General features: G+C 39.8%; 3 protein-coding genes across 7 annotated transcripts in view; 2 read left to right on the forward strand and 1 right to left on the reverse strand.

Moving 5' to 3' along the window:
• LOC139459901 (uncharacterized) overlaps positions 1-8479 on the forward strand; it is a 61540-nt gene extending 53061 nt beyond the window's left edge. For both annotated transcript variants that reach the window (XM_071241620.1, XM_071241621.1), the window contains exon 2: positions 1519-8479. In XM_071241620.1, the coding sequence (XP_071097721.1) occupies positions 1519-2670 (1152 nt within the window). In that variant the 3' untranslated portion in view covers positions 2671-8479. The remainder of the gene's footprint in view (positions 1-1518) is intronic.
• A 5407-nt stretch (positions 8480-13886) lies between these two features.
• Positions 13887-22093, forward strand: LOC139459306 (negative elongation factor B-like). The gene is made up of 7 exons (XM_071240762.1): positions 13887-13927; positions 14687-15587; positions 15927-16029; positions 18764-18859; positions 20175-20540; positions 21283-21402; positions 21503-22093. Exons 2-7 carry the CDS (start codon positions 14698-14700, stop codon positions 21647-21649), a joined length of 1722 nt encoding a protein of 573 aa, XP_071096863.1. The 5' UTR covers positions 13887-13927; positions 14687-14697; the 3' UTR covers positions 21650-22093.
• An 896-nt stretch (positions 22094-22989) lies between these two features.
• Positions 22990-27053, reverse strand: part of LOC139459902 (breast cancer anti-estrogen resistance protein 3 homolog) — a 148088-nt gene continuing 144024 nt past the window's right edge. For all 4 annotated transcript variants that reach the window (XM_071241622.1, XM_071241623.1, XM_071241626.1 and 1 more), the window contains exon 7: positions 22990-26139. In XM_071241622.1, coding sequence (XP_071097723.1) covers positions 25633-26139 — 507 coding nt within the window. In that variant the 3' untranslated portion in view covers positions 22990-25632. The remainder of the gene's footprint in view (positions 26140-27053) is intronic.

Here is a 27053-nt window from a genome sequence, read left to right on the forward strand (position 1 = left end):
TCCCCAGCACCCCTTGTGTATTACAGGTCAGAATAGGTCCCCAGTACCCCATGTGTATTACAGGTCAGAATAGGGCCCCAGCACCCCATGTGTTTTACAGGTCAGAATAGGTCCCCAGTACCCCATGTGTATTACAGGTCAGAATAGGGCCCCAGTATCCCATGTGTATTACAGGTCAGAATAGGTCCCCAGTACCCGATGTGTATTACAGGTCAGAATAGGTCCCCAGTACTCCATGTGTATTACAGGTCAGAATAGGTCCCCAGTACCCCATGTGTATTACAGGTCAGAATAGGTCCCCAGTACCCCATGAGTATTACAGGTATCCTGTTTGGTGAATCAGCGACTCAGTGTTTGAGCTGACTCATAAAACTGTCCAGTTTCTAGTAAACAGTTTGTTAGAAACTATTCCTGGAGAAGATTGTGTCTCTTATTGTCATTGTGGGAACATTAAGGCCTCAGTGGAAGGTCCATTATGTGACTCGACTTTCTGAAACTGCTTTTGATCCCCCGGTTGTGATATGTTTATACATTCAGAGGAATGAATCAACATCTCTACACTGAGACATTCTGCAGGTCTATACATAAGCTTACAGGCCTATATAACCTTACAAGTCACCTCCAGTGACTGGCCGCAGCTTGAAAGGGTTGCCCACATTATGTACCCTAATTTCATCATAATGCTAATGAGTCACAGTCCAGCAGTGAATGACCATGTCAAATGTTGATAGTCCAAGGGTTTCATAGCTTTTCAAGCGTGGAGCAATCCATGGCTGTCGGTTATTTGGGCATAAAAACACATTGTGGGCAAACATAAAGGTCAGAGAAGATTTAGAAGGCCATTGTTGTCAATCATGTCATTGACATGATCAAAGGCCAATGTTCAAAAGTAGGGAGATATGACCTTATTATGCACGTCTGGCTATATATGAGTGTTAATTCTTGGGACTAATGTGTATGTAATTGCTGTATAATACTGGCAGCTGTATCAGTTTGTGTGTGTGTCTGTGTTTCGTGTTCTGTGTTTTGGGTTTAACGCCACACTCAAGCAATATGATGGCGGCCTATAAATCATCAAGTCTTAACCAGACAATCCAGTGATTGATAATTTGAGCAGTGATTCATGCAGCAGGGGTACAATGACCTAAAAATAACCGAGTCACCTGACCACCGGATCGGTTAAGCCAACTCGTAAGACCAGCATAGGTTCTATAGGTCCGATATCCCCACAAAGCGGGTGGGAGGACAGTTCTTGTAAATGTGGTGGATGCAGAGATGTACATTCCAACAGACTTGTGGGATGTTTAGTCTTCTACACAGTGACTAGCTCGCAAGGTTATATCTGCCTGAGGCATGTGGCACATGAAGATCTGAGGTTATAACAAGTCTATAACCAATATCACTTTAATCACTTTAATCACTTTAAGCTGTCCAGTTGACACAGTTGTTAACATCAGTATTAAATCGTCTTTTAAAATATGATTGAATACCAACTAATGATTCTTCCTACATTTGCAGATGCAGCTTGAAATAGAAGCTCTGCAGAAAGAGGTGACATCGAGCCGTGACGCCATGCATCGGACTCAAGCCTGCTTTCACCAGCACCAGGCCAAGGCAAACTTCCTCACCACATCATTGCAGGCGCAGCTTCGGCACAAGGACCAGGAACTTCGTCGACATGCACTGAAACAGGAGCGGCAGGTCGAGAAGATTGTGGCTCATCTGTTATTCCTTGAAGGACAGATAAGAAAAGATCAGAAAAATGTGGTGAATGTGTTGCTTGAGAAAGACAAAAAAATAAAATCTCAACAGACAGAAATTGAGGATTTAAGGGATAAAAACAACAAATTAATTGCAGCGTTAAAAGAACTTCACATGCCCCCTGGCACTAATGGGATCACTCCTGAAAAGCATTACGAAAAGTCTGACGGAGGGGGACATAACTCTGTCAAAACCCCGAAAGATAAGGACAAAATGCACAAGCTGCGATTCAGCGGAATGCGTGACAGACTACGTCGACATCGGAGCAGTTTTGAGCTGCATCACCCCGAGCCGCTAGAAACTCTCGAGGAGACCACCGTCAGGTCCTGTAGCCAGGAGAACCTCGCCGACGAGAACAAGGACATCAAGAAGGAGCGGAGAATGAGTGTTCCGGGAAAAGAACGACCTCGCAGTATGATTGAAATGTCTCAAAGAACCAACGAATATCCGTTGTTGGAGTTTCCACAAGAAATTGACTTCACTCATGACTACGAGGATGAAGTTTATGACAAAATTGATGATGATGACATTTTCACTAACGGCTGTGATGAGCCTGTCGATATTCCCAAGTCCTATTCGCTGCCTCAGGATCTATCTCGTATCGCCAATGGCAACCATTCAGAGGTGAAGGAAAGGCCACATTCCATGTCAAGTGTCGATATGTATGCATTGGACAAAATGTCAAAATCCCCTGGTCACAAACAGCAACATCACAAACAACAGCAACATCATCAACCTCATCATCAGAGCTCTCCGGGTGAATCAAATCCGTTCAAGAGCATAAAGACGATGTTAAAGAGAAAAGGGAGCAAACTCCGCAAGAAGCGCTCTGTCTCCCTTCCTCAGGGAACAAACCAGGAGTATGCAGAGGCCTTAAAAAAACACTTTGAGAAGTACGACCTGTCTTGATGAGAAACAGGACATCATCTTCTGATTGGGGGCGGTCAGGTAGCCTAGTGGTTAAAGCATTCGTTTGTCAACCCGAAAACCCGGGTTCGATTCCCGACATGGGTACAATGTGTGAAGCCCATTTCTGATGTCCCCCGCCGTGATATTGCTGGAATATTGCTAAAAGCGACGTAAAATCAAACTCACTCACTCATCTTGTGATTGCTACCCTGTAGCATCCTTTAGTCCATGGTCATGCTGACCACAAATACAACCTTTGTTATCGGAAAAAAACATAAATGGATCCATGGGATGACGGCCTGTGAGGAGCAGCATTGCTGTTCAATCTCTAACTGCCTGGCTATGAAGTATGCAAAATTTTAATTTTCCAATCAAAAATTAAATAATCGGACACCGTTCGCAGATGGGAAATGACTGCAAATATATCTGACTTTGTGTCCAACCTGTGCCACTGTGATAGACAAGAGTCATTTGTTCAGTAGAGTTATATGACCGCAACTACTATATTGTGTATATTACCTTAAAACACCTGATCATGTGGATGTTGTGGCCTGATAGTGTTGTGTCTGTGTATCGGAATCAGTTGTGTCGGAGTTCAACAATGCTCTTCCTGACAATCTGTACTGTGAGAGGATGTGGATGTGTTGGTGTGACATAGCGGACGGTGTTTGTGGGATGACATGACATGACACGGGTCAGGAAACCTTAGGAGTGAATGTGATTGGGTTTATCTCTGACAGAAGTGGCACTAGGCACTACATGTTTCCCTGATGTTGTTGACATTTTTTGTCACAAATAACATGTTGATTATCACAGAAGGCCTAGTCAGTCTATTTTCCATTCCACAACCAAAAGTCTTCAATGCAAAGTTGAAATCAAACCAAATTTTTTATATGATTTGTTTGAGAAAAGTTTATCACAACGTTTTAAACTGAAGTTGGACTTTGGCTTTAACAGGATTTATTGGGATGGTGTGTTTACGTTTGTTGCAGGCATATATGGAATGATTAACAATACACAAGTCTGTAGATATCAAGAACATTGACATCAGGAATACTTCATGAATCAGAGTTGGAATCGTCCATATTCTGATCTGTGACATCTCCCACATCTCTAAATGTTCTAAACGCATGACACAGGACACGGTATCCCTACAAAATGGCCTCCATTGTGTGGCAGACGCAGGAAGACCCTGCAAGAGGCATCACAGCCGTCTGTACACTGCTTGACTCGTGTTCTCTATCAGTAACCAGCTGGTAATTGGAGGATGTAATGTAATTGGAGACTTGTAAACTTGAGATGTCACTCTGATGTACTCAACCATGAAGGTGACAGTGTCATCTTGTACCTTACCGTGTCCTTGGTGACGTGATCAGCGAATGGAGTGGAAAACCTCGAATTGGATACAACTTAGCCCAGGATCGTCAGTTTATTCCAGAACCGTACAGGAGTTGCAGTTTGTATTACACTGTAACAGGAACTTGTACATAATAGTAACAGAGTGACAACAGAAGCTGGTGGTCACTTGTTCTTTTTTTGTGTGTTCATGTCCATGCCTTGTAAATGTGTTCAGTGAGTGGAGTAAGGGAGACAACTCCTGTATATTAAGGATTTCCGTGTGTTGAAGAATAACTGTCCTGCTCAAATGGACTTTCGAAGCTTGTTGATGAAATGGACGGATTATATAGGGTTCTTATCACCAACTAACAACAATCAAGATGTGTGGATGTATGCACTGTCCATTAAGGAAAGGAACTGCACTATCGGTCACACTGTGTTTCTGGCTTCCTTAGGGATTAAGGTAGAGAAATTAAGCTCATGAACATGTTCTCAATCAGCAGAGTGCAAATTTTGTATATTTGAGTAAAACAACCAGCCAAGTTCATAGATTTTTCTCACTATAGTTTAAACATAAGAAAATATAAGCATTATTATTACAATGTGAAATAAATACAAATGGTTCATTATTTTATTGGCTCTTAAAAGTTAACTGTCTTATATTGAACCCTTTTTCATGTTAATAATTTAATCACAACCTATGATATTATTTAAGCTATTTGACAGTAGATATACAAGGAATATCATTCAGAGGGCCTTTTCAAGTCTGTGGGTAACATTTCTATATTCAGAATACATATGACAGCATTGCTTGAATTTAGTGGCAGAAATGTAGAAGGAATGCCACTATGATCTGTTATAACAGCGATGTTCCAGCTATGTCACAAATACTGTAAATCTTGAAATTAATGTGAGCATGGATTAAATGCAAAATATATGTGAGCAGTTAGTTTTTCATCTTAAGTAAACTAACTTAAATATTAAAAATTAATAATTGACTAAATAATTACTTTGAAATGAAAATATCAGTATCGACTAGTAGATACACAATTCATGAAGTGATAATTTGAGAAATATGAAATAATGATTTTGAGTTAGTTTTTTTAATTTTGCTACAAATAAGGCCGACAAACATTTTATGTTCTGTTTACTTCAGCAAGGTCGTGTTGTTTTAACATAGATGGGCCAAAAGTGGAAACAAATCACAAATCAACAAATCAATGGGTTAATTTACACTGTACATAAAATATTCAAGTTTATACCTTTCACAATTTTCTATATTTACATATTTTTTGGATGATATTGTAATGCAATTCTTGGCATTTAGGTATGTTTTTTAATCAAGTTCTATATGTAGTTAGCACAAATATTTGAGGGATGATGACTTTTATTTTGTTGTGAGAATCAATCAGTGTTAAGTACATGTGTTTGAGAACACTATCAAGGACTGGATGTGTTGAATGTTACAATGATAACTGTACTACATAACATTTGCTAAGGACCACATCTTTGACTAAAGAAGACCTTTTAGGTCATAACAAATGTTGAGTAGTAAAGTACCCAGCAGGCATCATTCCTGGCACTCATTAAGCCAATCACGTATACAAAACTAGGCTTAACCAAGTCTGGCGAGTAGTATTGTTTTAAAGAAATATTAACACATTATGGTAGCCAAACTGCAAATCATCATACCATCTCCCTCCTCTGCCATTGTCAGACTGAGAGTTTTGTTTTGTTTAAATGCCACACTCCACAATATTCCAGCTGTATGATAGTGGCCTGAATGTGTCTTATGACTGAGAGGGTAGTGTATAAGTGGTGTAACGATACGGCAGTAGATAAGAGGGGCCCACGATACAATACATTGATTTACAACCCCTGTATTGCGATACATATGATGCATTTCATTTCAAGTTATATTGGTGTAAAAACATGTGAATAATAACAGAAACTGTTCAACCACCAGCTTACACAGATTCTCTAGTATTTCATGGTTGGACATAAACAGCATAACCTTCACAGAGCCCTCTACCAGTATGTTTCCCGCAATATCCATCTTTGATGTCTGAAATTTGATAACAAATGATTCAGGGTTGTGATTCACCTGCCAAAAAGAAAGAATATGTGCTTGTGAAATAAAAGTATTGTATCGGGATACAAATCGTATCGCACCCATAGTAGTGGGATACGAATCGTATTGCGATCCCACGATATCGTTACACCTATATTGACAAGCATGCAAGGTGCTCTGAGACTTGTAAAGATCTGGAACTGGGGAAGACTACCTGCTTCCACCTAAAATCCAGTTACCGAAGTGTGAGAGTAAGATTCTGAAAGGTTTACTTCATATTTCACATCTTGTTATACAAACAGTGACACCAGTACCACAGACCAGGTGATAACTGAACACATGTATTGAACAAGCTTTTCTGCTTAAGTCTAGTCCATGGAATTCTGTACATAAATTTGTCTTAATTTATTCTAAAGTACCATATCGCAGTGTTTGTACATACCCATTGTTTTCATCTTGTTTATTTAGTGCATGCTTAACTTATGTTTATTAGCTGTAAATCTACAACAGTGTTTCTTGACGTGGCAAAGCGATTTGCTTAATAGAGTTTTGTGTTACAAAGTACAAGCTTGTTAGGTGTTTGGTTTTTTACTTTAAGTCTACAGATCTACCAACCCATAATTTCACAGATACATAACAAACGTTATGAATACTAAGTTTGTTAACATTTTTTTTTACTAATACAACTCCAAAGTACACTGATACGGAATGGAAGTACAGTGTAACCTTGCTTATCCGGACACTTGCGTTTCTCCAATATTGTGCAGATAAACAAATTTCAGATATCTGAAACCTTTGTCAACTGACCACAGTTACCTTCCCTACCTAAATTCTACGGAGGCTAAAAACCCTATCTTATAATGCATAAGGTTTTACGAGTATCACATGCTATTAAGAGCATCATCGAATCCCTTCAGTGAATTTGGGTAAAAGAACACGTGATCACAATAGTGGTCAATAGAATGTGAAATTTGCGATAAGACATTACTAGACATGATGATATTCTATTTAAATTGTATTTCGTGTTCCGCTAGGCATTGTTTTATATGCAGGAATTAAGATTAACATGTGTATATGTCTCGTAAATCAATTAAAGCCAGAAATAGCATTCAGCTGTACACTCATTTGCTCTCAGAAAAGCGAGATTCCACTGTAGCTCTTTTACATGCCATTCGATGAAATATTTCAAACTGCATCTTTCTTTCACATTTATATATGTCACTCTGCTAACCATATTATCAAGAGACCCCATAAAACCAAAAACAAATCATTTTCATTCCAAAAACTTGTGAGGGGAGGGGGCTGGGGCTTGTCGCTTGTCACAGTGATTAGGGTGTAATGGGTGCTGTGTTAAAGCAGAAAACTTCCTGAGCTCATGGTTTTTAGGTGGGACCAGTGTATTTACTTTTTACTATTTTCTTTGTCTGTGTGTCAAAAGGACGGAGCCATATAAAAATGTTGGGTAATTTCCAATTGAAAGTTCTTGAAAAAACAGTTTGAACAAACATACAAACAAAAAGGATGCTTTTCAAGCAAAGATGTTTTAAGAATGTGCGGTAGACTAGTCTAAAATGCTATCCAAATATTGCCTTGCTTTAAGACGTTTGAAAGGCTACCCAAGCCAATGTACTCCATCCCAGCAAGCAAGAGACGTTGAAGACATCTTGTCTTAGTAGATTCACACAAATGAAGAACTCACAATTATTTCCTTAATTAGATAGTTATATTTTTTGTAAGTTTATTTTATACTACTGAAAAGAAGTTATGGACCAACCGATTATTTCATATTACTATAGTTAATCTGTCATAGCAAGAATCTGGTTGTCCTTCTTTTCAGTAGTATAGTTGTTGATCTATGATATTTTACAGTATGCAAAGATTGGGATTCCCAGAAATTGTACGTATTAGTCCCAGTTTCCCACAGCCATGTTGATATATTTGTAATTGATTAATGGACATTACGTCAGTGAGAACATGAGAAGGGTGTTTTACATCAACCTTCATTATTTATACAGGGTATATGCTGATGTTTCAAGCCAAGTTTAAATAGCTAAATGATTGAAATGATTGGACCGTGTTGGTTATACTCTTTGTGCTTCTTGCTGTTTTAATAACGTTGTTTTGAATTTTTAATGTATAGTTTCTAACCTTTACTACAATGTTTATAGAGAACTAGTTGTTAGAAGGCAGGACTTGATTCAATGTCAGGCAAGCAGCATGAAATGAAGCCAATTTTGATTTTGTGCATTACAAAATAGCTAATGGAACAATGGAAGTTTCAGCGATAGATCTGACACATTCAAACAGTTCTGTTTGTAGAAAGTATATTTGTATATTATGTACATGACACTATTACAGTCTGTTTTGTGCTGGATCCACTCTAGAGTCTAGAATGTATACTGGAACATTAAAACTTCAAACATCGTCCTTGTGTTGTATTTGTTGTTTTATGCCGCATTCCCTAATATTCCAGCTACGTCACAAATACTGTAAATCTTGAAATTAATGCAAGCATGGAGTACATACAAAAAATGCGACTGGCCTGTGCTCGCATTGATTAAACATCACATTTATTTATCAAAATTACTATCAACAATAAGACGGCCTTACTTCACATTTTGGGGACCGCCTCCGTGGTCTAGTTGTAGAGTGGAGAGGAAAGCGGAAGGTCTGGGGTTCAATCCCACCCATGTCATACCAAAAGATGTTAAAAGAGGGTACTTGTTGTTACCCTGTCTGGCGCTCGGCATTAAAGGGCTAAAACAAGGACTGGTTGGCTGGAGTCAGTATACTGTGTCTGAGTGGGGTATTCATGTTAAACTGCGGCATGGTATCTCAATGGGTAAGCACCATAAATCGGCATCAGTCTGAACAAGTACAAGCAGACACACACACACAGGTGCATGCACATCGCTATTTAAGTGCAACAATCTTGGACATAACATTAAACCCCATTTCACCTCACTTCACATTTTAAATAGCATAAACATAGGGTTTTTCTTTCCTGATGTAAGTTAAAGAATGTGTACATTGCATTGTGGTGTATTGCCATACAGGTCAGTATCGTTTATTGTATGGAAGGCCACATATTGAGGTGCATGAGAGTTTTGGTGTATCTACCATCCTTGCTAATACTGAGAAACTCCGCTTTCTGGAGAAATATGAGTAGGTACAAAACATCTAATTAATAAATAACTCATAGAGGGGAAATCTAGTTTCTTGTCCTGGAAGGAAGGTGTGCTGTAAATATAAACCTGGACAGTCAACCCAAGAACCATGGTTTAAATTTGCGCTAAATGTGCTGAAATATAATTAGTCCTTATGGGTTTAAAAATTTATTTTTGGACAAAATATACAGCCTTGTTTGCACTTACCCATACATACTATCAAAAACATTCTGACTACAGTGATATTTAACCAGCTTATTATCTTTCTTTCTTTCAAAATTTATATGCAATGAAAAAACGTATTTTTTCAAAGTATCTCAAAAACAGGTCTTCAGTGTTTAAAAATAACGTGACAAAAAAAAAATATTCTGAAATGTCAGTACATATATAAACATGCAGAATACCAAGGAGATGAACTAGGACACCAATATATGGTAATTCCAGAGGTGGTATAACAGATGTTATCCATTCGTACGTATTTCTTTTAACATCCTAATAGCTTCGCGTCAACCAGCAACCTACTTTCAAATAGTCAAATCCAGTGATGGATGTCGATTGTCAAAGGAGTTTGGTTAACCATGCTTTTGTTCACTCATGGATTCGAAGTGTTCTTAAAAAAATTGAAATTGAAAGTCATTTATTTGATTGACTAACCACAAATGTTAGGTCACACCTACAAGCAGACTACTGTTTTCTGATTGGCTGCAAATAAAGTGGGTGGGTCTTGAGTGGGTGTGGTTTTTATGCCACTTTTAGCAATATTTCAATATGGGCTTCACACATTGTACCCATGTGAGGAAACGAACCTAGGTCTTCGTGACGTGCGAACGCTTTGACCACCAGGCTCCCCCACCGCCTCAGCGGCGGGTCTTGCCTTGCATTATTTCAATTTGCGATTTATAGGGTAGCTATTTTATATATAAGTATCATCCAAAACATCTACAATCTGTACTAAAGAAACCATGGCAACTGTACCACTTCTGATCTAAGGAACTTACAGACATAACTTAAACCAAAGAGGGGTCAACAAGCACGAAAACATCGACAATAAAAATACATAAGGTCTTGATACTTTAACAAAATACAACTCATTCAAAACATATCTTTAACTCCTATTCAACACCTCTCTCTTTCCAGGGGCCGAGTAGATCTGAATTCTAGGAGATAGAACAACAATGTATCTTGTTCGGGGAATGATTGATAAGTTCTGAGTATCAAATGGAGGGAATTGCTAAATAGGGAAATATTTTGTTGTGGACATTACATGATGCATAAATGTGTATCCAAACAAAACCAGAAATGATCCAACGAATCCACGATAAGTATGGTGGTGACCGACCAAATCTCGTATCGTGATAATCCATGCAGCTCTGTTTGATGCTGATCCAGAAAGGTTCTTGCAACGATTTGTGACTATGGATGAAACCTGGGTTCACCACTTCCAGCCTGAGTCAACAACAATCCAAACAGTGGGAGGAGCATTTGACATGACCACCACTGAAGCAGACAAAGACTGTCCCATCTGCTGGAAAGGTTATGGCCTCCGTTTCCTGGGATGCCGAAGATGTCATCGTGACAAGTCTTTCTATGAGAGGCTCGTGCCGTAGAGCGCAAGCAGGGTAACAACAAGTGCCATCTGTTACGGTCTTTCCACTACATCAGGAGGCGGTTTCTTGGGTAGACTAAATACCTTGTGCCACGATTGTGACAAGACACAGCTCAGTTGGGGACCGGCTGTTTACAAGATATGTTTTTGTTTGTTTGTTTGTTGTTTAACGCCGCACTCGGCAATATTCCAGCTATATGGCGGCGGTCTGTAAATAATCGAGTCTGGACAAGATGTGACTTAGCTGGTTGTGTGCAAACGTACTCAGGCGGCGAGGATCGTTGCTCCTCTGATCATCCTCGAGACACTAGGAATTGGAGTGAGTGAGTGAGTTGGGTTTAGACGACTGGGCCACCCGTGTCCCCACTAGGGTGGCCCAGTGCAGATCACCAACAACAGCCGGTGCCACCACTACCCTCAAGGCATCCGGCATCCCTATCAATTTGTCTTGGCATACAATCTCAGAATTTTGAGTCATAACAGTGTACATAGCTTGTTCAAGCAATTGTCGATGCCGTGGGATTTTAACATAGAATGCGTGCTCAATATTTTATTGATTTGTCACTCATTGCAACAACAAAATAAATTTCAACACTGAAATATTGTCATCCGCGTAGCAGATAAACATTTCATGTTATGCAGCGTTCTGCACTGCGGCTTTCGGAATGCCACTTAACACGACTGAACATCCGGTCTAATAAAGGGGGAATGGCACCCTCACAATACACATGTATTTTATCGTCCATTGATGTTTAATCCTACATTCATATGGCAAACCAGCATGCAATGTCGTTAAATTGGTCATACATTGATACCACAGAGCTGCCTCGTCTTCGGTCTTAACTTAACAGTGTTTAACAGACATTCGCTACGATTCATGCTTGGAAGGGCATATATTGTATATGTTAATCACTCGTTAAATAATTGCATGATTTCCGCATTGCAGTCAAAACAGGCTTGATTCATGATGGTGACGCACCGAATAAATTCTTTTCGGTTCCTTGTGTGAAAACATAAAACTATATACACTTGTCAACATAATTTTCTCCCAATAGGATATTGACATTGCAACATGTTAAGTTTTAACCTGGTGTTTATTTTACAACGTTTAAACACCCTGCAAATATTCATCACAATACCTCCAGATCTTGCTAGTGACATGGTATATGGAAGTCATAACTCATTTATAATCTGGTACTTTTCTCTCGATGTGTATTTTTCAACACTAGGACACTGCAGAACATCACGTCCCTCCACCTCAAGCCTAGTGACAGAACTGGCACATGTGTATTGATATAAATAAACACATGTATAAACGTGTTTTAGGTTTTGCTTTTTTGTTGTTTCACTCCGCCTCAGCAGTATTTCAGCTATGTGACGGCGGCCGTAAATTTCATCCACGTAGATGGTACTTTCATCTTTTGTTTGTTTGTTGTTTAACGCCGATCTCGGCAATATTCCAGCTATATGACGGCGGCTACTTTCATCTTTGTAGATGATCATTAATCTACGTAGAAGATACTGTCGTCTCTGAATGTCCATCTATGTAGATGATACATTAATCTACGTAGACGATAATCATATTATTCAAGTGATTTCTCCGGCTTTAACCAGGTGTTAGGATCTACACCGAAACGTCGCACTAATTGTAAAAAAGAAGTTGTTCATCCATAGAACTTGTCTTACTTCATCACACCAACTTCTAAATGCCACTGAAAGAAGTTATGTTCACGTTGATATATAATTTCGCTAAAATTTTGGATAATGACCTATATTTGTTTGTTTGTAGGTTGGAATACATTTTGTGCTCTCCTCTCTTTATTACGGTTGTAAGAGAGTGTAGCGTGTGTCATTTTCTGGTAACTTCGACACATTGAAATGAAGATTTACTTTATGCAATGTTTTGATAGTACCTCAATAAAGACATGTCAAGGTGGAAAGTCAAACAAATCGGTCATTATTAATTAAGCCCGAGATTATACTCGGAACAAGTGTCGATTACTGGAGAGAAAATATTGTTACCTAAGTCGATAATTTGATAGCAGATGACACTTTCTTCTAGGTAGATTATCATGTTATGTACATAGATGAAAACATCATCTACCTAGATTATAGAATCATCTACGTACATGTAAGTATCATCTACGTAGATAACAGTATCACCTACGTACATGTAAGTATCATCTACGTAGTAGTAGTATCACCTACGTACATGTAAGTATCATCTACGCAGATAACAGTATCATCTACGTACATGTAAGTATCATCTACGTAGATAACAGTATCACCTACGGTCATGTAAGTATCACCTACGTAGATAATAGTATCATCTACGTAAATGTAAGTATCATCTACGTAGATAACTGTATCACCTACATACATGGAAGTATCATCTACGTAGATGGAACTATCCTCTGTGTAGATGATACTTTAGACTGTGGCACTTATACGCTTCAATATGTAAATATTCAAATCTGGACCCGACAATCCAGTGTTTGATATAGTGAGCAACGATTCAAGGGACACCATGACACGCAATCGACCAAGGGGACCTTTTCTAAATCGGAATCATCGGAGTTATGTTTGGCTATGGGATTTTTGCAATAAATGTATTTTCTTCTTGTTTATTCATCATGTGGATGTTGTTCCACGCTGCAGTCGGCAATATACCTGCTGCATCGCTGCATCTCAGTACATCTGTTTCCTAAATTTGGGAACAAGAAAGTAGTGCGTTATTCCGTCAAATTATGTAAATTTTTTCAATATTATATTCCTTTGCTTTTATTAAGTTTTCGCGCGAATGATCAGATTTTACGTACGCATCTCTTTCACACCCTTTATTATTGGCAAACTATTAGTGCGTTGCAATAAGCAAATTTACCATTCATGTCCTACTCTTTTTCCTATGATAAAGTATTATTTTGTAACGAAATTGAAAAAGAATGATGTTTATACAACATTTAAATAAAAATGTCATGAAGATTGTTTTAGTTTACGACAAGGAGTTATTTCCCTTGTTTCCTCTTCACCGCAAACATCAAATTTAGCCCCACTTCCGGTTTTAAAAATTGCACGGTGCGTATATGAATTTTTCCTAATTTCTTTGAATGTGTGTAATTGTATGGCATAAATTCTTTATGTGATGAATTTTGTATGGTATCATGTATTTTTTAAATAGTTTTGTTTTAATAATTTCATCTTGGTCTTGTAACACACTTGAAAATGTATCAAATCTGAATGTTGCCGGGGAAATTTGTGCCTATAGAATTTTTACAGATGGTAGAAATTTGTATTCTATCTGATGACAGATTTCGCAGGAAACGGGTGATCATTATGGTGTAGGGTCGATGCCCTGGTCCGATGTTGTGAGGGGTTATGAAAACGAATTGCAAAGAAGTCTGATAGTATCTCGTAGTCAAAAGAATAAATATGTTTTGTAGCAAATGGACCAGTTAGGTCTGTAACGCTTGGATGTAAGCATTCATTTATGATATTTTGTGCACTTGTACTCATCAGCTGTATGTATGATATAGTAAGTCTCTTCACACTCTACACTTTGTGTATGTAGTAATTTCTAATGGGCTAATATTTTTGTATTGTCTTTATCATTGTTTATATGTTTATGATATATCACTGTAGTCAGTGTGGAAATTTAATAAAACTAATAATAGGAAATAAAATTTATAAATTAGAAAAAGGTCCGACAAACTTCCAAAGTTCCAAAGCTCTGATGTTCATTCACTTTGGGGCCCTGACTGTGAACTAAATTCTTTAACATGTTAAATAAATATTGATCCTGACATGCACATTAAATTGTGATGTTTAATCTTACAGGTTAATGTGTAATGATGTCAGGGCTTGATGCTCTGGGTATCCCGGGTGGTGAGGCTCTGAGAGAGGCTCTCACAAACTGTTCCGACCCCCTTGGAGCCATTGAGGAGTTTCAGAGTGAAAATGGAGTTCTCCTTCCATCCCTAAGACCAGCTCTACCATTTTTGGATCTTCATGGAGTACGACGTCTGGAGTTTCATGAATCCATCTTGGAGGAGCTTCGAGATAAACTAGTCAATGGAATATCTGATTTAGCAAACAGTAACAGGGAGGACAAGATCAAGAAGCTGGAGGAGTTGTTGGTTAAGAGTTTTCCTGTCATCAAGGTCAAGACTGTCAGACCTGTTGTGATGACCATTCTGAAACATCTGCCTCAGATCAAAGAGGAATACCTGACCCAGATCCTGGATGACAAGGAGCTATACACGGAGGCAGCCACGGAGGTCAAGCGACAGATATGGCAGGACAACCAGGCTCTGTTTGGGGATGAAGTCTCGCCTCTGTTGCAGCAGTATATTGCTGAAAAAGAAAACTCTTTATTGAGTCACGAAAACAGTACATTATCGTTCTTTCTACCCATGCCAAAAATAAGACGTCAGTCAGAGGTTGTTCAAAAACTGGTCCATATGATTGGTAAAAATGTCAAACTTTATGATATGGTGTTACAGTTTTTACGAACCTTGTTTCTGAGGACACGAAACACACATTACTGCACGTTACGTGCCGAGTTGTTGATGGCTATCCATGACCTGGAGGTGAATGAGATCTGCTCCGTGGATCCGTGCCACAAGTTCACCTGGTGTGTGGATGCGTGTATTCGAGAGAGGATTGTCAACACAAACAGGTCTCGGGAGCTGCAGGGTTTCTTGGATGGGATAAAGAAAGGGCAAGAATTTGTACTGGGGTATGTCCGTTCTGTATGGATGATTTAGGGTTCCATCATCCAGCTTCTCTGTTCTACAGGTCATTGTTTTCATTTCAAGATACTTTTGTGTATTTGTGATGGTACAAGTAGTAGTTGAATGAATTTTTAACTTGAAATAGCAGATTAATGCATTACATATTTGTTGCTATAATTTAGTACATGTACATAATGTTAGCACTGTTCATGCTATAAGCATGATAAGTATTGTTTTGACATTCACCGCGAACATCATGTAGGTCTGAACTATTTCTACAACCTGATGTGATGGAATTCATCCTGTGATATGATGTTTGCAGCTTTTGTTTTGTGATTGAACAGCGACCTATCCATGATCTTATGTGATCCATACGCCCTCAACACCATCGCTCAGTCAGCCATGAAGGTTCTCCTGTACTGTGTCAGCTCGGAAACACTACCACGGGTAAGTAGGAAATAAATTGTTCAATGTTCAGTAAATGGCCCAGGTCTCTCTAGTTCTGTGTTGTACCAGCAATCTATGATTTGGGGTTTAAATCCCATATTTCCTTGGTTGCCATTTAACCAACATCTCAAGTGTCTCCGACCTGCTGACACAGCTTAATGTAACTGAAATACTGTCATCAACAAAGCAAACATAATGTTCAACAGTTGTAGACATGGTAAATGGAGTTATACAAGTAGCTCTGAAACGTCATACAAAGAATTCAAGAAGTTGCGGTCCATAAAAAGGTGTCCTGTATTACTATTAGTGTACATGGTGTAGATGTATTTACAGTAACAGTTTCTGAGAATGAGTTCTGTTCCTAATATTTAAATATCCACTTCAGTGCAATGGGTGATGCTATTTATTTCCATGTACCATTTCATTTACCCAAGATCACACATTGTCAGAATCTCGCTGTTGAACATGTTTCCTGTCCAAGATAACACAGTATCAATATCTTGCTGTTGAACATGTTACATGTCCAAGGTAACACGTTGTCAGAATCTCGCTGTTGAACATGTTTCCTGTCCAAGATAACAGTATCAATATCTCGCTGTTGAACATGTTACATGTCCAAGATACCACAGTATCAATATCTCACTGTTGAACATGTTTCCTGTCCAAGATCACACAGTATCAATATCTCGCTGTTGGACATGTTTCCTGTCCAAGATACCACAGGATCAATATCTCGCTGTTGGACATGTTTCCTGTCCAAGATAACAGTATCAATATCTCGCTGTTGAACATGTTACATGTCCAAGATACCACAGTATCAATATCTCACTGTTGAACATGTTTCCTGTCCAAGATCACACAGTATCAATATCTCGCTGTTGGACATGTTTCCTGTCCAAGATACCACAGGATCAGTATCTCGCTGTTGGACATGTTTCCTGTCCAAGATACCACAGTATCAATATCTCGCTGTTGGACATGTTTCCTGTCCAAGATACCACAGTATCAATATCTTGCTGTTGAACATGTTTCCTGTCCAAGATAACACGGTGTCAGTATCATGCCGATGAACATGTTTCCTGTCCAAGATACCACAGTATCAATATCTCGCTGTTGAACATGTTTCCTGTCCAAGATCACACGGTGTCAATATCTCGCTGTTGAACATGTTTCCTGTCCAAGATCGCACGGTGTCAATATCTCGCTGTTGAACATGTTTCCTGTCCAAGATCACACAGTATCAATATCTCGCTGTTGGACATGTTTCCTGTCCAAGATCACACAGTATCAGTATCTCGCTGTTGAACATGTTTCCTGTCCAAGATACCACAGTATCAATATCTCGCTGTTGAACATGTTTCCTGTCCAAGATCACACAGTATCAATATCTCGCTGTTGAACATGTTTCCTGTCCAAGATCACACAGTATCAAGATCTCGCTGTTGAACATGTTTCCTGTCCAAGATCACACAGTATCAGTATCTCGCTGTTGGACATGTTTCCTGTCCAAGATCACACAGTATCAATATCTCGCTGTTGGACATGTTTCCTGTCCAAGATAACACAGTATCAATATCTCGCTGTTGGACATGTTTCCTGTCCAAGATAACACAGTATCAATATCTCGCTGTTGGACGTGTTTCCTGTCCAAGATCACACAGTATCAATATCTCGCTGTTGGACATGTTTCCTGTTCAAGATCACACAGTATCAATATCTCACTGTTGGACATGTTTCCTGTCCAAGATACCACAGTATCAATATCTCGCTGTTGGACATGTTTCCTGTCCAAGATCACACAGTATCAATATCTCGCTGTTGGACATGTTTCCTGTCCAAGATCACACAGTATCAGTATCTCGCTGTTGAACATGTTTCCTGTCCAAGATCACACAGTATCAATATCTCGCTGTTGGACATGTTTCCTGTCCAAGATCACACAGTATCAATATCTCGCTGTTGGATATGTTTCCTGTCCAAGATCACACAGTATCAGTATCTCGCTGTTGAACATGTTTCCTGTCCAAGATCACACAGTATCAATATCACGCTGTTGAACATGTTTGCTGTCCAAGATAACACAGTATCAATAACTCGCTGTTGAACATGTTTCCTGTCCAAGATCACACAGTATCAGTATCTCGCTGTTGAACATGTTTCCTGTCCAAGATCACACAGTATCAATATCTCGCTGTTGGACATGTTTCCTGTCCAAGATCACACAGTATCAGTATCTCGCTGTTAGACATGTTTCCTGTCCAAGATCACACAGTATCAATATCTCACTGTTGGACATGTTTCCTGTCCAAGATCACACAGTATCAATATCTCGCTGTTGGACATGTTTCCTGTCCAAGGTAACACAGTATCAATATCTCGCTGTTGGACATGTTTCCTGTCCAAGATAACACAGTATCAATATCTCGCTGTTGGACGTGTTTCCTGTCCAAGATACCACAGTATCAATATCTCGCTGTTGGACATGTTTCCTGTCCAAGATCACACAGTATCAATATCTCGCTGTTGGACATACTTCCTCTCAAAGGTAACACAGTATCAGTATCTCGCTGTTGGACATGTTTCCTGTCCAAGATACCACAGTATCAATATCTCGCTGTTGGACATGTTTCCTGTCCAAGATACCACAGTATCAATATCTCGCTGTTGGACATGTTACATGTCCAAGGTAACACAGTATCAATATCTCGCTGTTGGACATGTTTTCTGTTTGCAGGAAAATCATGACCTGCAGCTGCTTGTACGGATGATCGCTCTCGGGCTCGGAGCGTGGAACATGATTGACAACCAGGTCTTCAGAGAACCAAAACAGGTGACACACTAAACTTGCTAAACTTCTTAGACTAACATCTAGTCCCTGAAATGAACATATCTTAAAGAAAAAACAGTTGTTGAATTATTTAAAAAAATATATAATAAAATGGAGCCCAGAGACTCCCTTCATTTTCATTGATACTGCAGTAATCTAGATTTGCCAAACATTATAGACTTGCATGGGCTGTATTGGATATGTTTGTTTCAGGGTCTGTATGACAGACTACTCTATTCTGTGCAGAATGCTCGATATTTATCATATAATGGGTAGGTTTCTCGGCAGGATAAAGGCAACGGATAAAAACGATATCCGTTGGGGTCATATGCAGATAGAGATGCAAATATCAAAGGTCAAGTAGGACTACTTTCACTGTTTATAAACAAACATGGCGTTGCCCTCGTCATTCGGCGATCGAGTCAGAATTAACCATCGGGAATCTGGATAAACTACAGGGATAATTGCTATCATTATCAAAAGAGCAGTCTAATATACTGAAAATCAGTGTCTAACTGTGACGTAGCGGGATCAGTAGCCATATCTGTGCTTGTAGACCTCTGCAGCTTAAAACCTTCTCCACAAATATAAATAGTTGGATAAATAGGTTATCGCGTGATAACCTCTATATATCTTCTACTCCATGTTTGTCATTATAGTGAGGGAGTATGGTTTTATGCCTGCTTTTAGCAATATTCCAACAACACCACAGTGGAGGACTCCAGAAACTATTACTTGTTGTAATATATAATAATGGGTGGTGATTCATTGAGCATGTTGAGGGTCATCGATTTTATTCAACTGCATTGGATGTAGCTCATTATTTCAACCACTGGTTTAGCCTTGTTCAGACTGGATTATTACTTTCAGACTCTATGGCATGGCTGATTGCATGTCATCGTGCTGAGATGGCATTGATCTTCACTGGTTTAGCTTGGTCCAGACTCGATTATTTACAGGCCAACGTGTATAGTTGAAACAGTGCTGCGAGTGGTTTTTAACGACATCAAACAAACAAGCAAAAGAAGTCATTAGAGGTTGCCTTTTTGCAAGAAACTAAGTTATGAAAGTTAAAGTGAAACATTTATTAAAACGGGAGCTTTATAAGTTAGAAAGGCAAGTAACCATGGTAACTGGAAACATTTACTAGCTCTGATCTGAAGTTGTATTGTGACAAGCAAACATACAAAGCAATATGAATCAGAAACAGATGCATTTCATAAGTGTAGAAAATCACCAATCTGGCTATTTAGATATTCCACCCTTCCATGTATTTGTCAATAGTGGGATGTTACGTTTTACTGTGTGTTTGTTACAGGAATCACAGCTGTTCACTAAGTTCATCCCTTGCATCGTGGGGATGGTGGTAGACGATCAGATCCGGGCTGTCTGCACCAAGCTGGAGGAGGGGTCGTCAGGGATACGGCCGCCGTCCGAGCTGTACTCCATCTGTATCAAGCTGAGCCCCATCGCCAGCCTGTTTGCCATGTACTACACCCTCCACGTGGCTCGCTACAAGGACCGGGTCGCCGTCACGCAGATCCTCCCCACTCTCATACACTGTGAGAACGACCGGGCGTACGACGACATCTTCCTTCACTCACTCATTTCCCATCTCCTACACATGGTCGACGACTTCGCCAGTGACGAGTTCTGTTCAGCTGTTTTCGACGACTTCCTTCTGGTACATAAATAATGAAACTACTGCGGGCATGAAAGTAATGTGGAAACTTGGTGCCTGTTATCATGTTTATAAAGTCAAGCTTTCTTATCTGGTCATACTGATAACCATAACATTAGGGACCGTTCATTTATTACAGAGGTAGGTGGATCCGAGGTTTTGGATGTTCTCATAAACTGAAAATAATGACCCTCCCCTAACTCTTGTCATATGTTTGGATGACACTCCCCCATGTCCTTGTTTATTTTATTCATGTTTGTTTGTTTGTTGTTTTAACTCCGCACTCAGCAATATTCCAGCTATATGACGGCGGTCTGTAAATAATCAAGTCTGGACTAGACAATCCAGTGATTGATGTCATGAGCATCGATCCACGCAATTGAGATACAATGACATGTATGAACAAAGTCAGTGAGCATGATCAACTGATCCCGTTAGTCGCCTCTTATGGCAAGCATGGGTTGCTGAAGATCTATTCTACCCTAGATCTTCACGGGACTATTTTATTCATGATCCTCCATGAAAATGCGAAGACTGTCATATGTTATGGTGACCTTCCCCTCATTCAGTCTGACCCCAAACCCCGCCCCCCTTAGGTTTAGTATGACCCCACTTGATAACTACTGGAGCTAGCCCGACCTCCCTGTCTACAACAAATGAAAGTGTTAAATTTGATTACGTGTCAGTATGTGGGTTTGGCGTATCGTGACATCCTCAATTTTGAAGTTTCGGTTGTTTTCTGCAGGTTGGTTTGTCAAAGGAGAATGTGCTCCGTCACATGCTACGTCTGTTGTGGCACATACATCATCGACTACCGCAGACCAGATTGGAGAACCTGATGGAGACAGTGCACCCCAACAATGAGGTAATGTTTATATGTGTGATATACATGTTGACCCTCAAAGTCGAAATTATGTTGTTCTGAATATGGAACATCTGACATTTTGATTTCTGTGATTTTCCAGCTGAGTGAAGCTGTGCGGACAACGTACCAGCAGTTGAGTGAGAAGATCAACACGTACAGCCCGAGTCCGGTAGCCCAGCCCGAGAAGCTCGACTCCCCTCTCATGAGTGTACCCGCTCCTACGCCGGCAGCCCCTGATAGGATCTAAGGTGGCTCCCGTCTTTGATTGCAGCCTTTGAAATTCTATGACCTCTTGCCCGAGACTACCACATTGTGCCGAGGACAAGTAGAACTCCAATGATGGTAGTCCTCATTGACTAGTAGCTCTTTGGGATGATAGTTCTAAACCAGTTCTAATGCTTACTTACAGAAAATGTAAATGTTTCTTTCTTGTTCAAGCAGGACTAGTGACAAATTCTGAGGACTACTGTAATCAGGTTGACACTCGTCCTCTGGACAAGTTCTGGACTTAAGCGCTGCCATATTTCTAGGGCTGTGAATTCAAGTGTCTTCCCGACTGACTGGATGCTGGGACATTGTCATGTGTGTTGTGAACAATGCTCAGATACTAGCTCTAACCACCTACTTCTACCAATTCATGTCATTGAAAATATCATTTGAATCTGATTTGTGAGGATGTAAAATATCTGAATAATAATAATCATGAACTAATTTTGTTGGCTTTTTTCTTCCGTAGCTTTACATATGTTAACATCTCCATCACCGCATTAACTTCAAAGTTACTTGAAGCTACGCTCAAACAGTTCCATCATAGCTCTGTGACCTTCTTCCACACCATCCAGATCTCTCTGTTCAGAATCACAACGTTTACTTCTTGTGACCTAGTAAACCTCGTAGTCTTTCTCTTATGGGGGGCACGGGTGGTCCAGTCGTCTAAGGCGCCGCGATTAGCTATGCAGAGTTGTATCCCTTGGGCACAACAGAAACCTATGATTGTGGGTTCGGATCCCGGTTCGCTCCGATTATGTTTCTAGGTTTGTTAGCAACATACCCGTGCTCGTTGGTTTCACCGAAGTGGTAAACGTCTGAGACCTGCATCACTTTGGGCTTTCCTTCCACATTAAGCTGACACACCGTGATATAACTGGAATACTGTTAAAAGCGACGTTAAACCCAACTCACTCACTCCCTCTCTCTTATGCAGCAGTCTATCAATGTAACAATCTTCCGCTTGAACGTCGCAACCTACTCTGCCTTCAGAACTTCACTCAAGACTCAACTCTCCCACCAAGCCTTTGACTGAAACACTTAATTTTTTCTGTGACCGGTTGGTCAGGCTCGCTGACTTGGTTGATGCATGTTATCGTGTCCCAACTGCGTGAATCGATGCTCATGATGTCTATCATGAGATTGTCTGGTCCAGCATAAAGCTGAAATATTGCTGAGTGCTGCATTAAACAATAAACAAACAAACAAACATACGCCATCTTCTGTTGCAGTGCAGGAGACACTTGATGAAGCTGCTGTAAAATCTCCACATCTTGAGTCTGACAATGTCGACTCACCAAAATAATACAAAGAACAAAATGATGATTATGAATTGTTTATTCACAATTGTAAAAAAACATACTGACATTTAAACAGCTTCATCAGTCGACCATTTCGGTCTTTATGCTGTTGTGGTAATATGTTTTTTAGACATCCCTTAGAGTCATCTCTTATGGTTGATGGTAAGGAGAACATTTATACTGAAACAGGTTAGTATTCCTTTAGAGTCGTCATCCTGCTCTTAACCTGCAGAGAAACAGGGTTCCACTGACAGTTCTACTTGCAATGTAAAACCCGTCAATAAACCGTTGACAAAGAAAAAAACGACTGAAAAGGAGATGTAATCGTTTCCATTTGAATGGAAAAATATATGAAAAGTACCTGGTTACTGAAAATGAGAGAAATCGTGAATTTATGTAACATGCTGTGGGAATGATCAAGTCTTTGTTCAGCTTGCATTAAGTAAAACTCATTGCATCTACACATACTGAAACTGAGCATACCTGCAAAATATACGCTCAACTTTCCATGTCGACTTGACATTGTCTCTGCTCTACCATCGTGTAACAAACCGACTGACCAACCACCAGAAAAGAAGAGGTTGGACTAATTTGTAGTCCTTGGTGAAACTCATGAGCACATTCGTGGTGCTTACAAACCTTGAAACATATTGGGGTGAACCATAGCAACATGGAAAAAAAGCATGATAAATTGTTTATGAACAACTTTGTTTCTGCTAACATGACCTACCATATTCGACGTAATAAGCGCCCCGCTCTAATAAGCGCCCACTGCGATATTTGCTCATATATTGGCCAGTGAACAATCCTTATTAGCACCTCTTCCGATTGATCAATGTACACAAGACTTATATATTCATGTATAATATGCACTCGTGTGTTATATGCACATTTAATTATGGGCAATTAAATTCTGGAAAAATATATCAGTTGTACATAAACATTTCAGGCTGTCAGCATAAACCACGAAATTTATCTTTTAACTCTGTTTTTTTCACTAAAATAATATTCTACTAAGAGCCCCCTATTTCTAATTTTGAGAGAGCCCTGGGCGCTTATTACGTCGAATACGGTGATTTGTTTCCTCTTGCCTCTTGTCATATCCTGAATATCTACCATAGTTTCGTATCCCTAGACCACCTCCATGGTCTAGCTAGTGGCTAGAGAATCTGCCCGGAGTTCTGTTGTTTCGATCCAAGCCGCGTCATACCTAAAGACGTTAAAAGATGGTACTTGTTGTTACCATGTCTGGCGCTCAAGATTAGGGGGCTAAAACAAGGACTGGTTGGCTCGGAGTCAGTATACTGTGTCTGAGTGGGGTATTCATGTTAACCTGCGGCATGGTATCTCAGTGGGATAGCACTATAAAACCGGCATAAGTCCAGCCTAGTACAAGAAAACACTTCACTATATAAGTGCAAAAAACTTAAACGTGAGGTTAAACGTTATGGGCATCATATCCATCAACATATAATCTTAACAAAAAAAATATAAAACAAATAACATGTCTCCCACATAAAAACTGAAAATTTTGGTTGAAATATAATAATTAATTTATTGTGGCCTAACTGAAGCTACCATAAAATTTGCCCAAACGACTTCTTGTAGCCAGAGACGGATCTAGGATTTTGAAAAAGGAGGGGTAGACATAAGACCCAAGACACTGTGCCGAGGCCGCAGTTAACATGTAAGGTCTGTGAAACAGGGGGCTCTACACTCCACCTCTGTACCACCAGTGGGGAGCTCTTGGTAAGACAATTTGCCACTTCCAGAATATCCAGGAAACAGCACCTGTACAAAACTGTGTAATATCACTAAGTAATAAATTCTTGTTCAGACTTTCATTCAAAATAGAACTATTTTCAATACACGAAACTCAAGGGATGTATTACTAAGAAGCTCAATAACAGACACACAATTTAAAACTTCATAAAGTAAAGAGTCAGCTTGATGTGAAAAAAAATAGTCTTGGTCCATTGTCTCGAGGTATCATACAATCGCACGTTACGTCTGCTTTGAGACAAAAATGAAAATCGGCCATAAAGGTGGACACGTTGCGATTCCAGGTTGTGTTTGTGGTTGTGAGAGGCGACCAAATGGATAGGATGGTCAGGCTCGATGACTTGTAACCCCAAAGGTGTGAATCGTTGTGAACAATATCCAAAATTCTGGTCCAGACTGGATTATTTACATGCCGCCGTCCTATAGCTGGAATATTGCTGAGTGCGGCGTTAAAACAAACAAGCAAACCATGTTTGTGGCTCACTTTACAAAACTATCAGTCAATCTGCCGCCCACAGCAGCCCTATAACAATACTGTGAACTTGCCATTCATAGTTTTCATCTTTGATGAAAGTTCCAGTAAACAAAGTAAATGAATTATACAATCATTATTGACAACTGAATCATATTGAAACCTACATGGCAACGAACAAAAAAAGTCTGTTTTAACTCATATTAACTGACTATGGACTGACAAAATAAACTGAATTATCAACATTATCAAATGGCTGAAACAAAACTTGGCAAACATGTAACAGACGCGGTACTTTCCTAACAACAAGCTCCATGTTATGACACCGATTAGCACCATCTCGACACAAGCTGTTGTTACACAAGCACAATGTTCACAAGCACGATGTTCACAAGCTCACAGAAGCCATTACACAGCCGTTCCCTCGTCACCAGGGGGCTCTGCTCGATCTGACAATACTGTCAACAGTTGCTCAAACTTGCTATGGCGATCTGATCGATTGACACCACAACCTTTCTGTCCCCAAAACAACCTCAACTGCATTTCAGTCTTGAATACATCTATCATTTCATTATTTTCCTTCATCTCGCTGAGCACAGAGTTCCCGACGATGCGGTAAAGTGCGAACTGGGATGCAATGATTCTTGCCGTGTCCAAATGAGCGAGAAGTATTTCCGTACCGAACAACGCCTTGTCCATATCCTCCCACGGGAGAAGACACAGAACCGAGTCCAGATCTCGCTCAAACAAATGTACCACCGGGCTTATATGAGGAATACACACATTTTGCAAGGGGAGAGAACTGCTACCATCATTAAGGGCATTATACGCAGTCTTGAGCTTGGTGTCGAACAGGTATGCACTTCCTGTGTGATTCTGTCGGAGAACGAGCCACATGTCCCGAAGCCTTTGAATCTGAAAGAAATTAGTACGAGAAACTTAGCAACTGTGAGTAAATGTACATGGCCACAGTCAGCAATATTCCAGGTACTGCAACTCTTGAAATTAACGTGAGCGTGAATTAAATGCGAATAATGCAAGTGCATTAATGAACTTCTCATTTATGTCTCCAAATGAATATCCAACAATAAGAAACTGCACAGACTTTTAGGCTAGGGGTCAGCAGTGGTATTAATTTGCCACAACGACACTTAACCAGCCACGTCACAATGTCACCTGTGTCTGAATGGTATTACCCAAATACTGGTATACTGCAATACGTTTTTCAAATGATATGAATTGCAATATTTTTCAGTAGATTAGGTAAAAAGCAATATTGTTATTATTGTATTGTTTAACCTAAAATCTAAATAGAAATTCATTCACAAATGATGTTTCGCCTTGAGATGGATTGACAAAAGGGGGAAAGTGGAAGTGATTTTCCTATCACATTGTTATCTCCCCTGTATCCATGACTACAAAAAGAAGGGAAGTGACCAGTAATATTTATGTAGTGAATAGGACCTCCATGTACAATCAGTGTCACACTTTACCTCCCACTATATCGCAATATGTATCACAATACACACATCTGTACAATATTTTTTGCCAATTAATCCTATTAATTTTTTAGCAGGCTCGTAAAAGCTGGCAGGGTAACAACAAGTACCATCTTTTAATGACTTTTGGTATGACACAGCTGGGGATCGACCATCTATCCTCGAGACCACGGAGGCAGTAAATAATGTTCAGGGATTTTAAAGGAAAGCAATGGTAATGAAAGTGAGTGAGTGAGTGAGTGAGTGAGTGAGTGAGTGAGTGAGTGAGTGAGTGAGTGGGTGGGTGGGTGGGTGGGTGGGTGGGTGGGTGGGTGGGTGGGTGGGTGGTTG

This window comes from Haliotis cracherodii, unplaced genomic scaffold (genome assembly GCF_022045235.1).
Source record: "Haliotis cracherodii isolate W230 unplaced genomic scaffold, xgHalCrac1.p SCAF_13, whole genome shotgun sequence".
NCBI classification, from domain to species: Eukaryota; Metazoa; Mollusca; class Gastropoda; order Lepetellida; family Haliotidae; genus Haliotis; species Haliotis cracherodii.

What these genes read in the sequence shown, in the direction of transcription:
- LOC139459306 (XM_071240762.1), top strand. Translation starts at nt 14,698, where the DNA reads ATGATGTCAGGGCTTGATGCTCTGGGTATCCCGGGTGGTGAGGCTCTG. An exon ending in GGGCAAGAATTTGTACTGGG is followed by an intron (nt 15,588 to 15,926) that starts GTATGTCCGTTC and finishes GTGATTGAACAG; the next exon opens with CGACCTATCCATGATCTTAT. An exon ending in GCTCGGAAACACTACCACGG is followed by an intron (nt 16,030 to 18,763) that starts GTAAGTAGGAAA and finishes TTCTGTTTGCAG; the next exon opens with GAAAATCATGACCTGCAGCT.